This window comes from Acipenser ruthenus, chromosome 28 (genome assembly GCF_902713425.1).
Source record: "Acipenser ruthenus chromosome 28, fAciRut3.2 maternal haplotype, whole genome shotgun sequence".
Lineage (NCBI taxonomy): Eukaryota > Metazoa > Chordata > Actinopteri > Acipenseriformes > Acipenseridae > Acipenser > Acipenser ruthenus.
This window is the reverse complement of record NC_081216.1, coordinates 743784-765381: the sequence shown is the minus strand read 5'-3', so window position 1 is coordinate 765381 and position 21598 is coordinate 743784. Positions and strand designations below refer to the sequence as shown.

General features: G+C 41.0%; 2 protein-coding genes across 5 annotated transcripts in view; both read right to left on the bottom strand.

The window, feature by feature from the left end:
- Positions 1–10310, bottom strand: part of LOC117435032 (unconventional myosin-X-like) — a 33666-nt gene extending 23356 nt beyond the window's left edge. For 3 of the 4 annotated variants that reach the window (XM_059002880.1, XM_059002882.1, XM_034057894.3), the window contains exons 1-2: positions 9582–10310; positions 6602–6657 (exon numbers count right to left, since the gene is read on the bottom strand). In XM_059002880.1, the coding sequence (XP_058858863.1) occupies positions 6602–6657; positions 9582–9719 (194 nt within the window). In that variant the 5' untranslated portion in view covers positions 9720–10310. Of the gene's footprint in view, positions 1–6601; positions 6658–9383; positions 9479–9581 lie in introns of those variants that run through there. The other variant, XM_059002883.1, reaches the window with a different exon arrangement.
- A 4176-nt stretch (positions 10311–14486) lies between these two features.
- Positions 14487–19389, bottom strand: LOC117434463 (C-C chemokine receptor type 7-like). The gene is made up of 2 exons (XM_034057024.3): positions 19339–19389; positions 14487–16555 (listed from the first exon to the last, which is right to left on the bottom strand). Exon 2 carries the CDS (start codon positions 16550–16552, stop codon positions 15461–15463), a length of 1092 nt encoding a protein of 363 aa, XP_033912915.2. The 5' UTR covers positions 16553–16555; positions 19339–19389; the 3' UTR covers positions 14487–15460.
- Between the last annotated feature and the right edge of the window lie 2209 nt (positions 19390–21598).

Here is a 21598-nt window from a genome sequence, read left to right as displayed (position 1 = left end):
GGATATGATAATGCACCTTCTTGAATAATGTATTGTCTTTTAGTAAAAGTCTGCAAGGCATGTATCCATCAGTCTAGATTGCTATTGATTTACTCATCTACTTGCAGCTAGACACAAAGGTTAATAGAAATTATCTGTATATCCTGTAGGTTATTTATCCATTTAGAACCGGTATGCCTGTCAGCCTGTAGATAAGTGAATAACCTTGCCTTTGTGTGTGAGCAATCTTCTTAGTTCATAGTTTAGAGCGTACGCATTTAAATGCTGTCTAAGTTTAGAACATTGATAAAAAAAAAAAAACCTTTGTGAAAAAAAAAAAAAAAAATTCTACTTGACCTGAGTTTCTTCAAGCTATAAACTCTAAAGTGTTTGAAGCTATGGCTCAAACGTTCAGATTTTCCCTCAAACCCCTGTGAGAATATCTGAACATTTAGTACAAAACACAACAACAGGTATACAGGTGGGAGGACGTTTCAATAGAAATCTAAAAGATCGCAATGCATGTGCCCACATATTGTCCAATTCCTAGTACTGTATCTCGCTTCACCACTATAAATAGCACGCCAGGGAGGTAACCATTTGAGACTTAATTCTAACAAGTGAGACGGGTGGCATGATTAGACTTTTGAGTTTGTGAATAATTCTGTATCTAGCAGCAACACCACTTATGCAGATCTACACTGTTCTGCAATTAAGACAGCAGCCAGAGACAATACAGGCACGAAATCAAAAAAGACAGACCTAGAGCTGTTTGAAGAATTTAAGAGAGCTTCGGATGAGCCAATTAAAAAAAAAACTCTGAATAATAATACAACATTGAAGCCCCATACATGATTACCCATCTCTGTCAATCTGAAACAGGCTCATGTCTTTTTAAAGTTTGAGAATTTTCAGTTACAGTGATTTCATATGTACAAGAAATGCTAACTACAGAAGCAATGGAGTGTTCTAACACATGTGCACACTGCTGTGTGTGTGTGTGTGTGTGTGTGTGTATGTGTGTGTGTGTGTGTGTGTGTGTAAACACACGCATTTGACAGAGTGGGTTGGGCCAGTACAGTACTTTGAATTTTCCAGACAAGCTCAAAGCATGTTCAAAGCCAGCTACAGTAAAGGCAGATTTAAAGACAAACGCAAAAGAACGCAATATAGGAGTGCTGACGATTACAAACAGTAAGAAACGTAATAAACTCAAAAGACAAACATTTCAACTGGAAGTCTTTTTCAACTGCTTCAAACATTTGAAGACTTTTGAAGAAAGTCTACCTTCCAGGGGAAACATTTGTCATGGAATTTATGAAATTTCTTTTAATATTTCTAAATTCAGCACTGTTGAGTTTTTAATGGTTATGGATGATATTACAGTGATCATTTCCGGTTTGTTTCAATATTCAATCAGCCTGTGATTTTCCATTCTTTCTACCCAGGAAGGACTGCAGTAATTCAGGCAGGAAGCAACACCAGATGTTTTGATGCCATACACTTTTAATCTGTCTGGAGAGGGCCGCAGTTTGAGGGAGGGAGGGAGGGAGGGAGGGAGAGAGTGAGATTTGGCAGCACTCCACTAAACTTTCCACAAGCTCTGATAGCCAACCCTTCAGGAATTAGAGAACAGAGGATGCCAAGAAGAAAGCCTTAATCCAACCGAAACATTAGAAGTGACAGGACAGGTGGACCAAATTGGAGGTTTTTACCCGTCGCATCAAAACGAAACTCACATCCCTTTACAAAAAAAAAAGAACCAGAGTCTGCAATGAGTTCTAAAGGCATGGAGATGGGCAGCTCTGGTCCTGAAGGATCAGTCCAATCTAGGTTTAAAATAGGGTTACTAATAAATGCATACCTGTAATATCAAACCAGTTTATACACTATAACCAACAAAGAACGACAGTGCAAGTCAACCCCGAATGTCTGGAGAAGGGGAAACTGGATCGCCCAGTCCCTCCCACTGAAAGACTACGGAATTTGACATGATGGTTCAAAAATCTACAAACATCGTACTGGACGGGCTCCAATTGAAACCAGGTGCAGTGACACGCTTGCCTGTGTAATCTGGGTACTGACTCACCCTGACTCATAATTCCAGTACAGATTGGTTTGCGTTGTCTTTTAGTAGAAGTGAAATGTAAAGGAGAAGCCAGGGCCTTATCTTGGCGAACTGAACTGGCCCAAAGGGGGCCAGGTTTTGATATTTGGTTTCCTGCGTGTACCAGTTGTCTTATTGACCTGTACTGTACATGAAGTTTGTAGGTTTTCAACAGACATGGCATGAAAATGACATGGCAGACAATGGCTGACTATATTCTAATATTTTAATGCCATGCCAAACACCACCCACCCCAGATAAACATCCTCATCAGTGAAATCTTCTCTTGTGCTGGTTTGTACCACTGGGCTACAGAAAAACATTGGCCAGCATGAGTTTTACAGTAGTGACATGGAAAACCCCAAGTAAGACCTCAGTGGTGGTTTGTAGTTGAGAAGGTCAGCCCACAATAAGTAAGGGCATAAGCGAAGCCTTTCTCAAAAAATGGTATCCTTCCTCTCCCCTCCCCTCCCCTCCATCACTGCCAGCATTTTTCTTTGCTGTTCACTTCCAAAATTCCTTGGCAGCATGTTTAAGTAAACAGATTATTTTTAGACAAGAGGTCATATACTGTACTCTTAATCACTGAATTCCCATTTTCCCACCAACTGAAGGAAAGTTAAATCACCATAAAAAGCTCTAGGAATGAACACAGTCTGTTCCGAGTGCTGCACCTGGCTTTTTTTGTGGCTTCTGCGCAGCTCTGGTACCAATCAAAGGTTCAATTTTAAAAGGAGAAACCTCGCTGGGGCTTTTGTAAATATCTCAAATGCGTGCATGCCTTTATGTGTTCTGGTTATCTGCAGATTCTGACTGCTGTGCTGTAGGAACCTGCCATGCTGTTCCGTTGAGCTCTCACGGCGTTTCTCAAAAATGACATTGCAGTGTGATAAAAACCCGGGAAGGCTCCACCGAACCCAGTTTTATTTCGTTCTTCAAATCCGTGTGAATGCGTCAACAGTGACCAGACTAACTCGTTTCATCCAATTTAGAGCCCTCGTGAATTCAGCTGGTGTCAAACCCCAAATCAGACTTGCTTTACCCCCTGCATTTCTCCCCAATTTAGAATGGCCAATTATTTCTCTCTTCACCGCAGCAATTCCCCCGCACAGCTCTGGAGAACTTAAGGTTCAGTGGGCGTCCTCCGATCCCACGACCAAGCCAGCTTCCTTTTATGGACAAAGGCCAGCCTGCAGGTGTGCACTCTGAGCTCACCGGGCGCCTGGCCAGCAGGGTCCACTGTAGAGCAATGAGGGGAAAGAGTCATTGCCGGTTTTGCCTCCCTAACCAACGGTTATTCAAAGTGTATTAACAATAACGTATTTAGTTTCTGTTAGTCAGCACAAACCTCCCCATGAGAGACCAGATCATTTGTAAAGAATACGACCTACTGACCCTGCTAACAGCTGACATTAACACTGAATATCACCAAAAATAAACCCTCCACTTTCGTTGGCCTCCATTAGAAACCAATGAAAATGTGTATCCCTATACCAAGTCCAAAGATGACTGTTTAAAAGCAATGGCAATCCAACCCAACATCATTTCACAGAGGCTCCTAACAATACTGCTTATCTTTCTGATGGAGGCTGTTACAAAAAGGTAAATATCATACAAGCAATTAAAGAGAGAGTGATAAACCAGATGTTAAAAGGGTTGGTAATTACTGGCAGTTTGGCAGTAGTTCAGTAATAGTGAGCAGATTTAATTATCACTACTTTTGAGACGCTCCCTTCAGCTGAGGTTACATAAGCAGAAGTACCGTTTCAGAATAAATTCCTGAATCAACTCGTCAGCTTTCAGAAGGCGGTCCCATAGCACTGAAATAAAGTGCCCAGTCTCTTGAACCCAATTAACTCTGCATGCCTTCTAAGAGCAAGACAAAGAGTCTTCAAAACTCCCTTTTAAATTATACACTACAGCTTTGCCAGGCCAGCGCCGGGCACATTGCACAATGAACCAGACACCAGTCTTCTTTGAAACGCTTTGGCTTTGTGCTCGACAAACAAAACATCTTGCATTTAGAAAGTTTTATATATTTTAGGAGAAACTTTTTTATTTTTTTTCTAGCAAAATTGTATTACTGGTAATAACCGGATTTGTTGGCTGATTGGAAATGTAGGATGGTTTACTCCGAATGTCATTTGTAATACCCTGCCCTACTAGCTGTGTGCTTCTCTAGTTTGTGTAGGGAGGGAAACGCATCTGTGTTGCACAGATTTTGTCAAGAAGCATCACTGCAGAGCGCAACGTTAATGTCCTTCCCCATAATCAGTTTTTTCTGAAGCAATCCCCCCCACATGTGAATGGATCGTTGTCCTACGGCCCTAATACTTGTGTCACAGTGCCACTCCTTATCACTTAACTGATCCCATTATCACCAGAGTCCTACTGCTTCAAGGGGTATCACTTCAAGGGGTCTCGCTGTTGTTACTCCACCCTGCTTCTGTATCTCTACAAACTGATCCTGCCCACCCCTTTGTGTCTGCTGTGAAATGACAGGCAGTTAACACCTGGGGTCCATTGCCCCCAGACAACCAGAGGCATCTCTACCCAACACCTGGTTCAATTAGTGGGATGAGGTGTAAGGTTGTATATATATATATATATATTTTTTTTTTCCCTGGTTATCACAGATTCCACGACTGCATTGCTGTCTGCTATGCGTTTCACTGTGCAAATTCCCCATTTCTGAAAGAATAGTGTCTATATTTATCACTTATAAATATAGCAAACGTTTGCCTTTTGACACACTGCATAGAGCTGCGCGGTTTCTTTAGAATATCTAATGAAGAAACACACCAGCTGCATCAAAGATCGGAAATACTTCTGCTAAAACAGCAGGGGTAATACATGCTTCCTCCAGATGCTACAGCTAAGGTTGCAAATCTTTGTTGAGTAAAACAGCATCACACTCCACCTTATTTAGCAAGGGCTGTGTTCTGTTGAGCCAAGTTACCACAGTGATCCCCACCCTACCTTTCTAATCTAAACACCTCTCAACGACTGATCCAATGGTTGTAAAACAATAGTCATTGAGTTCACCCTATAATTATATCTCGCAACGCAACTTTTGTTTTTAGCTGAAACATATTTCTTTTGTTTGATGGTCTTCGAAAACTCGATCTGCAGTAACACTGTACTGCAGAAAACCAAGTTAAAATGTCAATTCTAGTGCTAACAGTTTGTTTTATAGATTTCTCATCGAATCCTTATCAAAAGAGGGCTCGAACCAGCGGCCACGCATGTCCCAAGCAAGCGTCGAACGAAAACCCTTTCTTCTAACGCACAAGATTTGTCATTTATATCCGTTACATACCTACCTGCATGAAAGGGTGTGAGAATTTCAATTTCCACTCAGTAATCAGTGATACAGAAACAATAGGCACTCATGTGTGAACATGTTAGACCGCTTTGTGCTTTAATTAGGAACCTTAAAACAACTTCTCTAAAGTCTCGTGCATTTTGCTTCCTTTCCCTTACTATTTTAAATTGCATGTGTGGCCTGTTGAAGTTATCAATTAACTTAGACAATCACTAATTTGCCTATTTTAACAAGATTTTGAGTTCCAGTGGTTTGATTTCATTTGCTCAACAAAAATCAAAACAAAAGCAACGGGGTGTTCTCATAAAATCTGCACACAGCTGCATGTTTTTTGCTGCTTCTAGAACGCCATCGTATTCACAAAACCCATTTCATTTTCTAAAACAATAAAACAAAATTATTGTGACCAAAGGGGGTGTGTGTGCAAATGTGGGGGGGGGGGAACCTGATAAACACAAATCAATGTAAAAAATGTGGTTTGTGTGTTGCTTGCAGGCAGGAGAAACGGCACAGGGATATCGAGAGTGTCATATGCTATTAACTCCACTGCGAGACAGGGTTACAAGAGCAGGAGGCATGACCAATAAACATGTGTGCTGCAAAAGCACAAACCTGTATAATCAATCACGTTGACTTTAATCATTTACGGCTGGTTTTACTACAGACCCTGGCTAGGATGGATTACCTAACCTTCGGCAAAGAAGTCCAAGATTAGTGAAACCAGCATGTGTCTCTTCTATAGCCTTTAAAAAAAGGAAATAGACACTTCTCTACCCCTTTAAAATCAGCAGCTCCAATTAGTACCTTAACTTTCTTATCAAACCTGGCTTCCCTTTGCAGTACTGGCAGGAGATCCTGTAAATAACTCACAAACACAGTGTAAAATCCAGTAAAAATGTCTGTCAAGTCACAGAAAAGCCCAGAAAAAAACAACAAAAAACATGCATGGTCTTTTCCCCTCTCGTCAATCTAATAAATGATCATCACTACTGGAGCCAAAGTGGAAATACAAGTCTACAGATCAATGAGAAGGGTCTTGTGACAAAGTTATACCAGAAACCAAAGGCATTAGCCCTTCCAAGGCAGAGATACTAAACAGACAACACCAGGGTAAACATTCGGGTCAAAAGGCTTCCGCGTGGAAACACAGTTCTTGGGAAGGGGAAAGTGAAAGTCTTTGCCTCGCTTACCTGCTGGGTCCATTGGCATTGCGAACTGGCTGGGTGAGAGATATATCCAAGGGACCCTGCCAATATAAACAGATACATGACATAACATTAATAAGATAGCTGCAACAAGAAAATAATAAAGTCCATTGGTGTGTTCTGCTCCTTCTGTCAACACTGATGCCAGCTTTGGCCTTTTTTCCAGTGCAAAAATGACTTTTGTTCAGACCAGTGCTTAACCCTGTAATGCCCATTTCTGTATCAGGCATGATACTATGCTTATACTTTTTTTTGTATTACAAATAAAAAATAAAATAAATAGCAAGTGATCAGAATGTAAAACAGTAAGTAATAATAATAATAATAATAATAATAATAATAATAATAATAATAATATTGTATGTTGCCCAATGCTCTTGCAATGCTTCCATCCCTATTCCATACTCTATACTAAACTGCATGCATGCTTTCTCAAGCCTCTCGGCCATGTGTTTGTTTTGGATGTTCCTAGACGAGGATGGACAGCTGTGAAGGGGCTGATGCCAGACACCCCCCTCCTCCTTGCTTCCCTGTATGTGAACTTCAGCCCTGTATGAATCCCCACTGTCTCCGCGCAGTCTATGAACTCAAAGCCACCAGGCTGCATCGTCCACCACTCCGGGCCTCACTGGACTCGCTCCCGAACAAGGCGCCAATGAGAGGATGGGGTTCATGACGCACCATCCTGTCCACTTCACAGCCAGCCAAGGCCATTCAAAATGAAATCGCTCGATTTGGGGTGGGGTGCAAGGATCTGAACTCTGCATGCCGCCGTTACTTAAATTAACCACTTTCTTCAGCTAAACAAAAAAAAAAGTGTGCACTTCATCATAAAAAAAGACTAGGCCTATATACCACATCTGTGCACAGGCCCTTGTTTGGGGTTAGTCTGTGTTGTAGTCTGGAAATTAAAACTTAATTGATCCCGGAGGTGGAAAGAAAGGTTATTTTTCCTTGAATGTAAGCAAGGCTTCAAGACAGCGTCTTATCAAAGCCCTTTGACACGGTGTAGGATATCCCAGAGGGGGGGGATGGGGGGAGGACCTGAGAGCCATCTGTACAAAGTTAAACACTGCCAGACTCTGTGTGGCTGTACGAACACGGACTTCAAAAGCAACCATCAGCGTCATTAGACATGGAGATGGTCAAGCTAGTGGTTGCAACTGAAAAACACTGTGAACCAGAGGCTTTTTCATTGGTATTGTGTTGAAGGGTTTTTTTTATAAAGGTTTGGTGCCTCCTTGTTTGAGTGCTCTGGTAGAAAGCACAAGCATTGGCTCTAGCTTAAGCTCTCAGGATTCGGTTCATTTGGGTGTTTCAAGGGTTTGAATGCGTACCGGAGAATTATCTTTTGCATAGGAACGGTACATTTACTGTTATTTGTCAACTTGTGTTCTTTCACCTCTGTGTGCTGCTGATTACGTCTGAACCCCACATGTTTTTAGCGTGTTGTGTGTATTTTGCAATGGTCCTTTTTATCAGGTTTCCAGGACCCCCTTGTAAATGAGGCCTCAGTCTCAATGGGTACATTTCCTAGCTATTCGTTTTTGTTTAGATCTACTGGGTAACATTCTAGATTCACTGCCAACATAGCTGCGTCGGGGGGGGGGGGGGGGGGGGGGACCAAACAGGTTTGTATTTCACCGAGAAAGAAGGGCTGCAAACGTTACAGCACATGACGTTCAAATGCATCTGTTCAGGGTACTTTTTGCACTGCAGTTTGATAACAATAATGATGTGCCATGGGCCCACTGTTCTCAGGGTATACTGTGTATGGCCCCGTTGTGGTCCGTGAAACTAACTGGGACGTCTGATGTGGTTCCTTTTGTGTTTGTTTTAAAGTGATTGCTGTCGGAAGCAGGAAGAAAGTCACAGAGAGCAACACTGGGCTGTTTTGCATGGAGGCTCATTCAGATCTGGAGACAAAGTGCCCTTTCTGATTGAACCCAGACATCTTCCTAGTGACCCCTCACAAGCACACACGCAATTACTCTTTCAGCTGTCACTCTGGGAAACAAATACTGTATACATTATTCCCTTTACGTGCAATTGTTTTAGGTAGGGTGTGGAAATGGCTTCGGCTTTCACAGACACATTCAGTTTCAGAATGTTAGTTTGACTTTTTTTTTTTTTCCCATGAGTTTTTGGTTGTGCTTTGTTCTGTGTGTACTCCCTTGAATCCCATGCACAATGAACATAAACGTGCGTAAATTTAAAGTCCCTCAGGATAAACAAAGTGGCAAGAATCATTAGTGGATATTTCCCGATCCCAGCGTATTCTTTCCCTTAGTCAGTTCCGCCACTATCTCGCAGAAGCGTGTTTAACCAGACTTAATCACAGAAAACACTGCAGGGAATTACACACACACACGGCTATAAAAAACATCTATCCAACCATCCATTATCATTAATCGCTTTACAGGGTCGCGGTGAGCCGGAGCCCAACCCGGCATACACAGGGCGCAAGGCGAGACTACACCCTGGACGGGACGCCAGTCCCTCGCAGGGCACCACACACTCACTCACTCACACAGAGGGCAATTTAGAGTGACCAATGGCTATAAAAACGTAGGAGATAATTACAGAGATTGCACCGTTAAACAAAAGCTGTAAAACTGAATAAAAAAGCAGCAGCGTGACGCAACAGACTAAACTTACCTAGAATACCCCCTGTGACGTAAGAATATCAACGTTTCTGTGAATCACATTTGAGTCATGCTAACAACACAGCGGGTGCATAACTGGACCGGACCTGCGGGTAACCTACCTGAGTTTGGATTTATGATCTACGGCGATCAATGAATGATTTCATGACATCTGATAACAGCTACTTTGCGCTTTCCACAACACATTTACACTGCAACACAGAACCGAGAAGTCAGTACTAGAAAAAATAACGCACGCGTATTATCATTACCATTGTTATTATGAAGATGACGACATGATTTAACACCGGTATACCTACCCTCACGTTACACGCCGGTTTCTCCAGCTTACTCCGTAACTCGAACGACTCTTCCTCCTCTTTCTCTCCATAATCCCATCCAAGCAACGTGAAACCGTGCCTGCAGCAAATGAACGAGCAAAACCCTCGCAAAGGCATTCAAATTGAGAGAGCTCAGCGCCTTTTGCAGCCCTTGGTTTTGGAGATAGCATCCAGTGACACAAGACACAGACCCACGTCAGGCAGGTTGGTTAAGCAGGTAGGCTTACCAGATTTTTGAAACTTGTACGGAGCGCGTTCCACTTGCTAGGCACAGCCAAAGTAAAAAAAAAACACGTAGATCTTGAACGTGTAATTAAAAATACAAAGTATGAGATCAGGGTACGAGAGTTTCCTTTATCGCCTTAACGAAGACCGTCAAACTTGTACAGAACCGAACTCCTCCACGGTTATATCACAGTGTTGTTCGAGACCTTGCTCACCAGAAACGACTGTCCGTGTGACATGCACAACTTAGTCACTCACAATTCCTGCCCGAGCCATATTGATAACTACTTCCTGGTGCCAAGAATGAGAGAGAAAGGGGACTGACGCAAAAATACAAATAAAAATAAGTACTTTGAGATACGCTGTTCATTGCAGGCTGCCTTGTAGCGTTTGGTAGAATGTAACACAAACACGCACACTGACTGACTAACTAACTGAGGAGGAACTGTTATCCGGTGTGCAGGGAGCTACTCAACTGGGGCATCATCCCAAGGGTTTGGCACTGTCGGCTTATTTAATTTATGCATACCCAAGACCGGCCTCCTTGTTCCACGGAGTGTTACATCACCAGCCCCCGGGCAAGGTGCCAAATTCAAAGCGGGACGGAGTTTTGTCGCTGTAGCCCGTTCCACTGTTCTCTGCAGTTTAACCCACGCCTTGCTTAACTATTGTTAATTGGGCAAATTTTAAATCAATGTCCTACTGTAAGTGACTCTGCATATAATGCACAGTTCACAGCCTACCTCTGTAAAGCGCTTTGTGATGGTGGTCCACTATGAAAGGCGCTATATAAAAATAAATATTATTATTATTATTATAGGGTACTTATACTTCTAGGCTTTTGATGCCATAGTTACTACACTCGTTTATTCCTATTTAAATCTATTAAATTTGTTTGTGATGTAATTTACTATATAAAGTTACATATATAATTACTTCTGATAGATTTAGCCACACACTTCCTGTCAATGTTAGTGTATCTTGCTGTTGACGATTAACTAATTTCGCATTGTTAGTCATTTGGTCTATTTGACTGTTTGTAGGTGCTTGAGGTAATGACAAAGTCAGTCCATGCCTCGTACCACAAGTTTCACCTCGCGTTCCGTGTGGTGAGGTGGGTGTGTGTGCATGTGCGTGCGTTTGTGTGTGTGTGCGTGTGCCTTGAAGGAATGGGGAGCAGCATTTTACACTTGAGCACCATTCTCCCTGCTGTTCCTCTGGCCTTTGTGATCCTGAAACGAATACCTGAGATAAATAACTGCTTAAGAACAGTTAAAAGGAAATTAATTGGGATTGCCAGGGTGCAGCACTGGGTGGGGAAAGAAATGCTAATATATATATATGTATCTCTCTCTCTCTCTCTGCCCCTGCCCCGCACTGTGTCCAGTATCGGCTCCAGAAATCGGACTCCTTTTCAGTTCAGTCCGCTGGCGGTTGATGTCTTGTCTGGTCCGCCGTGTGACTTCTTGCTTATCAGGAATATCTGCTTTTCTGTCTGCTGACGCTTTTGCGTGGTTTTTTTTTTTTCAATCTACAATCACGGCCAATACTGCACCCCAGCCCTGCCTCTAAATTCTTCTGACAATGACGTTCCGTTTTCAACTAAAAGCAGTTCTCAATGTCTTTCAGTGAAAGTCTCTTACTAGTAATACCTGTCCTTGAATTTCTTTTTGTGTTTCTAAATGTACCCTTATTTCAGTGTTTTATAGCTGCGGATCAAACGAAAAACGGCGGTAAATCTATGCTTATGAATTATATATAAGCGTGGAGTTTTTTTTGATACTAGTTTTTGATGTATAGTTATTATTTTTTTATTTTTTTTCATGTCAAAAGTACAACTTTTTTTTTCAGAATGTTATACATTTGTAGGACTGGAAGGTCAAGGTTGCTAAGCAACTCTCTCCTCTCACCCAGGCCAGTGGAGGCCTATTATTTCTTTTATTAGTCATTATTGCTGTCTTGTGGGAGAGGAGGGGCTGTGTTATAAAATCAATAGGCTGCTTTCTGACGAGGTACGTTAGTGGAAATCGAATAGCACCATTACAGCAACATTTCATATTACAAAATACAATATCGGCTTCCTGTTGACCTTCAACCAGGATTTCTTTATTGTAAAAATAGATCTAATAATGATTCAGGTTTGATATTTGATATTAGTTTGTCACACTTGAACAAAAATTATTGTATTTCTTGCTCTTATTGTATGACTTGTATTGTAACACTTGAATGTATTTGTATTTGCTTGCGATTGTAAGTCTATTATTATTATTATTTTAATTTGATTTCTGACCATGCACACATCTGCTCAATAAATATCAATCAGGTTCCGCTGGCACTGCATCACAGCAAGAGTGCCGGGAACGTCGTTTCTGACCTTCCTCACCCTGGCTGGCTCTGTGACCGACATCAGATTTAGAATATTTATGATCCTTCTCGGGTTCTCTCACACAACAGTGTGCCTCTGCCCAACACATATCAGTTTGTTCATAAGTACCCGCGCAGTAGGGTCGCCACCTGTCCCTGTTTTTCCTGGATCGTCCTGGTTTTGAGGAAGGTGTCCCGGGACACTAAATGCCAGCACCATAAATTGAGCACAAATTAGCATCCAATATTACTGCAATAGACGCACACTATGAACTGGTTGTCAATGCTACAGTAGTAATATCATAAACGTTTCCTATTGGGTGAATACAGGATTTCTAAAGAGAGTTTCAGATTTTAACAGCTCACCTTCCGTTCGGCGGTCCCGTTTTTTTAGAAATTTATTTGCACCTCAGACGTTGCAAACCCTACTTGCGTGTCACAGTTTGTGTGCGCGTCTTTCTCCTAACCTTAAAACATTTAACAAGTTCAAAGCCATTCAACATTTTTTTGTTGTTTGTTTGTTTGTTTGTTTACTGGGAAAAGCAATCCTTGTTATGAATATAAGGTACCAACTTAAAGTAGGCAAACGCTTTGGATAATGGTTTCTTGCAATACTGACCCCCCCTTTTTTATTATCGATTTCCCTGATTAGTTTGATGTCATTTAAATCTCTGTCTGACACAGAAAGCGCTGGACTGTAATGTGGTAAGTGTCCAGCAGGTGGCTTAAAAGCACGGCATGTGAATTCAAGGTAAAGCGTTACACATAAACGTTTTTAGTATTGAACATTTTAACAGGAATTTGAAACTGCATTGAATTTCCATGACAGGGGCAGCCCAGAGAATCAGGTTAGGTTTATTTAACTCAATTCTGTGTACTTCTTTTGAGGATTACCATATGTGTCAGGGGAGTTAACAGCCGTTTCATTCTGCAGTAAGGCAGTGGTAGGACTTATATTTCTTTATTCACTGTGTATCAACACCACCTCCCGCATGGAAAGTATGTCGTGCAACTTTACCTTTTAGGGAGTCACACGCACGCAGGCACGCACGCACGCACGCTGTTACAGGTGTTGCTTTTCAAGCAGCCCCTTTCTTTAATTATCTAAACGAGGGTGCTGTTTGTAGCAGTGCCGCTGAATAGATCAACAACACACGTCATCTAACCAACACACGTCATCTAACCAACACACGTCATCTAACCAACACACGTCATCTAACCAACACTGCGTTTATATTGCAACATGAAAGTCGGCAGAGAAATAAGACGCAAAATATGTATACGATTCGATTGAACAGAATTGTATTCGTTTTTTTTTTTATTATTATTTGTTTATTTAGCAGACGCCTTTATCCAAGGCGACTTACAGAGTCTAGGGTGTGTGAACTATGCACCAGCTGCAGAGTCACTTACAATTACCCGAAAGACGGAGCACAAGGAGGTTAAGTGACTTGCTCAGGGTCACACAGTGAGTCAGTGGCTGAGGTGGGATTTGAACCGGGGACCTCCTGGACCACACAGCCTCCTTTTTTGACACTTTACATGAAGTGCCTCTAGTTACTGTGCATTTACATAGTAGTTACTTCGTAAGTACACGTGTACCTGCACATAATGACAATGCTGTTATGCATAGTTACAATGTACTTAAGGTGTAAATGTATTTTGCACTATATAACTCCAACCATTTTCTGATACAACTGTGTACTTAGATATATCTTTTTACTTTACAGGGCAAAAGGATTTACACATTAAGTATATTGTAACGATGCATAATAACACACATCAAGCCCGAAGCACAGAAGCATAGGCATTCCAAGTTAAATTCAAACTCCTTGAGCAGTGACTGCCCTGAATCCTGCTTCAGGACCCTCACATCGAGCCGGCTGCTGGGTTACACAGCTTCCAAAACCAACACCGACTGACGCTTCAGCAGACTGAAAACACAGCTGTGTTGTGAAATATTTACTAGCTGGAAGGGAGTGCTAATTCAGTCTCTTGACGTGATAAACAGCGGGAGCCTCCACAGCTTTTTAATCTGCTATACCAACACACTGCGACATATCTTAGAGCCGTCGGAAATCACGTTGGAACCTCACGGGACTCCTAGGTCCCAGTCAGAGTTTATTCAGCTTGATACAAATAATTCATAACTGAAAGGGTTCAAATGACACCATGTGAATATACAAAATCAAACAGAGCCAGGCTATTTCAAAACCCCTTTTAATATGAAGCCGCAACATTACTAATAAAGGTCAACATTACAGTGACGTAAAAACATTCGCCAAAGGTGCCCTCTGGTGGTCAAAATAAATATTGCATGACACACAACAAGTTAACATGTAATATAATAAAATTGAAACACAGGCTCCATCTTGTGGTAACAATAAATATTACAAGTCAAATTTTTGAAGTTGTACCTACGGTCAGTTCTGATCAGCAAGTGAGTTTCACTGACAAATGAGTAAGATACAATTCTACACAGGCTTTAATTTGCACAGGCAGAAATTACGATTGATTGTTCACACTGGAATTAAACTCGTTAGCTAAAAAGTCTTATCATCTTACGGAAAGCATACAGTTTTCTAATTTCTAAAACAATCTAAATTATTCTGTAAAATACCAAAACATGATACAGTCGATTGCATAAATGATCAATGCTGCTAAATACTACCAAATTTGGTATTTACAATTCTAAAGCACATACAGATTGTTTGTCAATTCCAGTGCAGCACTGGAAAAAAAGACACAATGGAATATGACATACGCCCACATGTGCAATACACATATGCTGCATACAGAGTCACCCAACATTTACGAAGGAGCACATCTGAAGATCTTCCAGTCTGCTTTTAAAAGACCCAATGCAGGGAAGTATCTTGCCGTTGAGCGGTACTCACTTGCAAAGGTGAGGTAAGGACAGCTTTTAAGTTGCTTTGAAAACAGCACCTTAATGAATAGATTTCTTTCATACCTGCCGGCTGTGAGGTCCAGTGGTTAAAGAAAAGGGCTTGTAACCAGGAGGTCCCCGGTTCAAATCCCACCTCAGCCACTGACTCATTGTGTGACCCTGAGTAAGTCACTTAACCTCCTTGTGCTCTGTCTTTCGGGTGAGACGTAATTGTAAGTGACTCTGCAGCTGATGCATAGTTCACACAGCCTAGTCTCTGTAAGTCGCCTTGGATAAAGGCATCTGCTAAAATAAAACAAACTGCCGATAAATGCTACTTAAAGGCATGCACGAATATCAGCACAGCCCTACAACAAAGAAACTACAGAGAGAACACCGAAGACGACTCTGTAGTTCGGTTGGAGACGGATGAAAACCTGTTGCTGCTGCTTGGAAGGCCCCTGATGGGACTGCTGTACTGGGACCGGCTCATACACCTGAGGTCCCTGAACAGCAGAAGGACGTCATTGCGGAACTTGACCCCCACAAACCCATAGAGGAGCGGGTTGAGGCAGCACCGGAGAAATGCCAGGCTGCAGGTCACGCCCTCTGCCACGTGCTTGAGTCCCCAGATGCCGCAGTTCACCTGCTTGCTCCCTAGCCAATCGGTGGTCTTCAGGAACAGAACGACGCTGTAGGGCAGCTGGAAGAGGACAAAAAGAAGCACCAGTGCGCCGATGACTTTCAGGGCTTTGAGTTTTTGGAAGCTTCTTCCTTTTAACAGGGTCCTGGTGATGACCGAATAGCAGAAGAACATGACGACAAATGGGAGCCAGAACCCAACCGTCACCTGCGCGAACTGGGTGGCAGCTTTTACGACCTTGTCTTCCACGTCCAAGATCATCTCGCAGTGCAGGTCGTCCATCTTCACCACTTTGCTCCAAACCATTTCCGGCACACTCATAACCACGGAGACCAGCCACACCAGGGCGGAGCTGACCTTGCTGTAGAAAATGGTCTGCGGTCTGAGTTTGTGAGCGACGGTGGCCAGGACGATCGCTATGTACCTGTCAACGCTGATGCAGGTGAGGAACAGGAAGCCGCTGTAGTAGTTGATGCTGTAAAGGCTGCGCACCACCTTGCACAGCCAGCCTCCGAAGAGCCAGCCGTGGCGTGCGTCCACCGCCCGGAACGGGAGTGTGAGGAGCAGGAGCAGGTCAGCCAGCACCAGGTTTAGGAGGAAGACGTCGGTCATGGATTTTAACCGCCGGTAGAGTGTGTAGATGATCAGGACCAGGATGTTGCCGACCATTCCCAGAACAAAGATGACAGCCAGGATGCAGGGCTGGAAGACATTGAGGAAGCTTTGGGGATCCTCCGCTTCGCACTTGATGGGAATATCGGAGTAGTCGGATCCGTGCTCCGAACTGTAATCGGAGGTCAGTTCGTAATAGTCATATTCTGGGGTGGTCATTCTCTAGGGGGAGGTGGGAAGAGAAATAGTTAAAAATCAACTCGGTTATTTATGGTTTACAGAACAGAGACACTGAAATCTGTCTCAGTAAAATGAGTCTCAGTTTAGCCCTTAATTGACAGCGGTTTACATCACAAAATAATTCACAAGCTCAGCACTGGGCTTCTTTGCAGAAATAAAGAGAAGCCAAGGGGTTGAGACCAGTGGCATAGTTCTAAATCTGAAGGCCCAGGAACACCACCAACATTTTTTTTTGAACAAGAATTATTATACGAATTTTAGTTGTATATTGAACTTCTAGTATCACATACAACAGGTAATGCATGTATGTAATTTCTACACACAGTTGTAGTCGATGCACTGTTGCTGTCGTCTTCAGGATTTGTAGCCTTCTTAAGTAGTTAGTAATAGAAGAAGTTACTAATGCGCTTTTCACTGCATCAAGAGGACTGCTGACTGAAGCAGATAGGTGTGTGGAAAATGGTAGTCATGTGACTTAGCATCAGTGTTGCCAAGTCTCACGAGAAAAAAAAAGCGCCATTGCCTTTCAAAACAAGGCCAGTCCATTTCGGGAGGGGAGTAGAGGTGTTTATATAAATTCCATATTTCTTTCAGTAGTTTTTTTTAGTAGTTCTAGTTTTTCTTAGTTGAACTGGTGGGGATAGGAGGATTCTAAAATAATAATGACGTGCATACACACTGACACCAGTCATTCACACAACCCTCGACTCTCAGAAAAGTAAAGCATTGTGATAACCTAGTAAGTACCAAACCGTTGTGTACTTCAATGGAAATGACTTTGTAAATAACGTTTTAGTGACATATAATAACATGTAAGCTGGCATTGCGTGACTTTGAAATTTGAACAGTCAGATCTGAGAAAACGTGGGTGGACTGAATCTATTCTGGGCACGCTACAGTTTGGGTGCCTGAGATTTTTCTTTATTTTCTGAAGTTAAGTAGAAAGGAGAGGCTGGGCTACATATATATAGGCAGTGTTAAATGCAATTGCAATTGAATTATGCCACGTGATATAAATCCAGTACAGTCGGCTCTCAGTAAAGTTGGGACCTGGCTATACAGATTAGTGATGTGTTCGTTGTATTGACTGTAATCTGTACCATACTAAAATGCCTGGTCACGTCCTTGTTTTATGATTTTGGTACCTATATGTTTGTCAATAATTAGAAACAATCTTATGAATAAAAAATATGGAGGCTGCTGTAAATTGTTTGCACACCCATAGAATTATGATATTAAAGTTTATGTAGCTGCTATTAGTCTGCATTGGGCAGCAGTGTGGAGTAGTGGTTAGGGCTCTGGCCTCTTGACTGGAGGGTTGTGGGTTCAATCCCAGATGGGGGACACTGCTGCTGTACCCTTGAGCAAGGTACTTTACCTAGATTGCTCCAGTAAAAACCCAACTGTATAAATGGGTAATTGTATGTGAAAATAATGTGTAAAAAAAATAATGTAATTGTATGTGAAAATAATGTGATATCTTATAACAATTGTAAATCGACCAGGATAAGGGCATCTCCTAAGAAATTAATAATTATCGTTAGGAGAGCAGGGTTTGGATTTTAGCTTAATTCAGACTGCTGGGGGTTCAGAATAGCATTGGTTAGAGTATTTTGTAATTTATGCTTCTCAACCCCAGTTTAATTTTTCGGATTTCAGGTTTACTATGCCCTTCTTTATTCTGTTTGCTTTATAATAATCTGGGAGCCACTTTTAGCCCTTTCATGCATAGCGACATCATATTGGGACAGATTAAAAAAAAACTGTCTTCTAGTCTTTATATGAGGGCATGTGGAAGACACAAATGCATGATAGCCTCATATCAGCATGCAATTTATTTCCCCATATAAACCAATGGAAACAAATAAAAAAAAAAAAAATTCTCAGTGAAAAATATATTTAGCTACTTTCAATAGTTCATGCATGAAATGGTTGATACTATAAAATACAATCAAATACAGTTAAATGAGGCTGATGGAAAACAAGGGATATTAAAATTCACCCCTGTTTGGATAATTAAAATAGAACCCCGCTGTGCTGGATTTAAATGAAAAGCTGTGACCGTGTTTTGTAATTTGCCTTCCCTGGCTCTACGCATAAAAACGGGTTACAAGAATTACTCATTCTAAATTGACATTAAAAAATGTTTTGGACTGAGAATTTATTTTTAGGTTTCCTAAAAAGACAAAAAAACACCCTTATCTCAAAATGAGTACTATTCAGTCCAGTTTAGAAATAGCTAAATACAAGGCAATCTGTACACTGTCCCGTGATGATTCATTAAAACGCTGAAATGAAAACTAAAGAAAATGTGAAAAGAAACTGTAAGATTTGTGATACAGATAATTTAAACATTTTACGTTTTGCAATAAGGTGCTAATGTCACTTCATATGAAATGATGGTAAATTAATTAGCAGTATTTCTTTGGTGGAATTCAATATTGAATATTACATTAGCACCTGTTTTTTTTATTACACTGTTACAGTAATGTTAACAAGGCAATAATTAACAGTAATAACGTTTGTTATAAAATATATATATATGCTTGTTATAAATATATGTTATAAGTAGTGAGGCAGTGATTAAACTACAACCTGTGTTTTTGTTAACATCTTCATTATTAACATATGGTATTGATATTAATTTAAATTGTTCTTTCAGGTTCTTGCAGAAGATGTCTCGCTTGCTTCCATTCTTAGATCTCATTAAAAATGACATACAATTAGAGATTAGCTGAAAATGAGCTAAAACAGAAGACGCTTACCGGGTATGTGTATAAATGCAGCAGTGGATTCGAGTGAATACCAGCTATGAGGAGCCAGCTTGGGTTATAGGTTAAACTCGTTTTAAAAAAAGGTCTGTGGCTTTAGCTGCTTATCAGGAAGGTGGCACAAACCGGATCTGACACGGACTGCCCTGGATTTTTTTTTTTTTTTTTTGTGAGCACAATCTTTACCAATGACTGCAAGTCCAATTGCATGGTTTCAGGAGTTCAGAAGTGCTAAATGTAGGGCCTTGACAAAAAACAGTTTGAGAAGCATGCACTGTGATGTGGGCGAGTTGTGTTGGGTGGTGGCTATGCAAAAGGTGGCCGGGTGTATCTGCAGGTTGCAGTTGCAATGAATCTGAGGGCATAACCTATATGTAGGTGCGTTGCAATGTCTGTTTTGAGGTACCACGCATGTTGCAGAGCAGAAGCTAAAGACCCCTTTACCCGCGTTTGTATTTGTAGCTTCACAATGAAGCAAAAACAAAAACAACAGCTCCACGGTTGTCCCTTGAGTCGTTTGGGCGGGGCTGTGACTATAGCTGAAAAGCTATCTTCCTTTAGCCACCACATTTAAAATGCTGAAAATGACTACTGCGCTGTTGGAGGTTCAAAGTAAATGGTGGTGGACAAAACAAAATTCGGTTTAAAATTACGATGCCTGTCAATGATTTTGGGGGGCAGCTGTGGGGATTCAAAAAGGCTACTTCTTCAAGGGCAATTGTTAGAATGTGCTCAGGAAGAGTGTTTTATTATGTTGGGAGTAAACTGATAAATCCAAATAGCAATTCTATTTTTAATATGTACACATTAAGTACATTGTAACTATGCATAATAACTTTGTAATGCATTTACCAAGCAACTACCATGTAAATACACAGCAGTAACTGGAGCCATTAATGTAAAGTGTTACCATTTTGTTTTTATTAAAAAATAGTACTGTTAGATTCTATGCAAACTTGCAGAAACCTTGGGTGGGGGTGGCAGTCACTGCAGGGCAAGCTAAAGTTATTTTTGTTTTGAAAGTAGAAACTGTAACATGTAAAACCACACCTGTAAGCCACAGACGTGTTTGTTAGAAGACATTATATATATATATATATATATATATATATATATATATATATATATATATATATATATCCCTGTCTTATTCACCGGTCAACAGACCTTCTGTCTACACTAGAGGTTTAAAGGACAGGCAGGGCCCCAGGTAAGGATTGGTATGTTCTGCTGTCCCCCACCCATGATACTAGATTCATCCGACATTGTAGTATACTGTAGTCTAAACCATGCTTCTAAACCAAGCAATGATACTTGCAATCTTAGCAGTGTCTGAGGAAGATAATTTCAACCGATACAATATTTTGATAATGAGTTTGAAGGAAACTGTCAACGACGGGTAGAGGTTTCAATATCTCAATTAAAATCTGCAGCAGGATAGTTTACTTTTTCTCAAAGTAGTTATTTACAGTATTCAAACTTTTTTTTTTAGGTAAGTGAATAAATATTTTCTTTGTACAAACTCCACGTGTAATAGTCATTAATTGGAAGCTTACTTAACATACGTTTTTAGCATAAACTACATTTGAATGGTGTTGCTATACTCTATTTTATTTATCCCGTGCCAAAAATAAACCACTCATCTCTGCTCTTAACCAATAGCCCGTATTGGTAAATATATTTGTATTTTAAGCAATATAACGGATCATTCTCTAATTGTGTTTACCACCAGCTGAAGAAAGTACTTTATTTATTTTACACGAAACAATTTTTCTAACAAACTGCTGCGCCACGTTGTTTTGAGCAAATTATAGATCTTAATAATAGAATAATTCATACTGTGGTATATATTCTGCAACTTTAGGGTTCTTTTAAAGTTTTTAAAAGTCTTTAAAAAATACATAAAATTGCTATTCATTTTGTTTCAGCTTTTTGGTGTAGTAAAATATGAAATGCGAAAGTTCAAATCATTGTGTGAAAGGAAGTGTTTGACAGCGCCTGGATACACAACCATTACACCACAGAAGCAGTTTTTAATGTGGTGGTGGGAACGCAAAGGGTCTAGTGCAGGGCTAGTTGTTTTAATATATATATATATATATATATATATCGGTTGCATTACACAGAGATTATAAACTCAGAATCCAATCAGACTGCAAATGCTGCAGATCCTGATGCCGCACTCCCTTAAGAGCTCTCTCCGTGAAGCAGTGTGCTCCATAAACCTACTTCTTAATCCTAACCCCTTTTTCAT

Coding starts and splice junctions, on each gene's coding strand:
- LOC117434463 (XM_034057024.3), bottom strand. CDS start 16,552: ATGACCACCCCAGAATATGACTATTACGAACTGACCTCCGATTACAGT.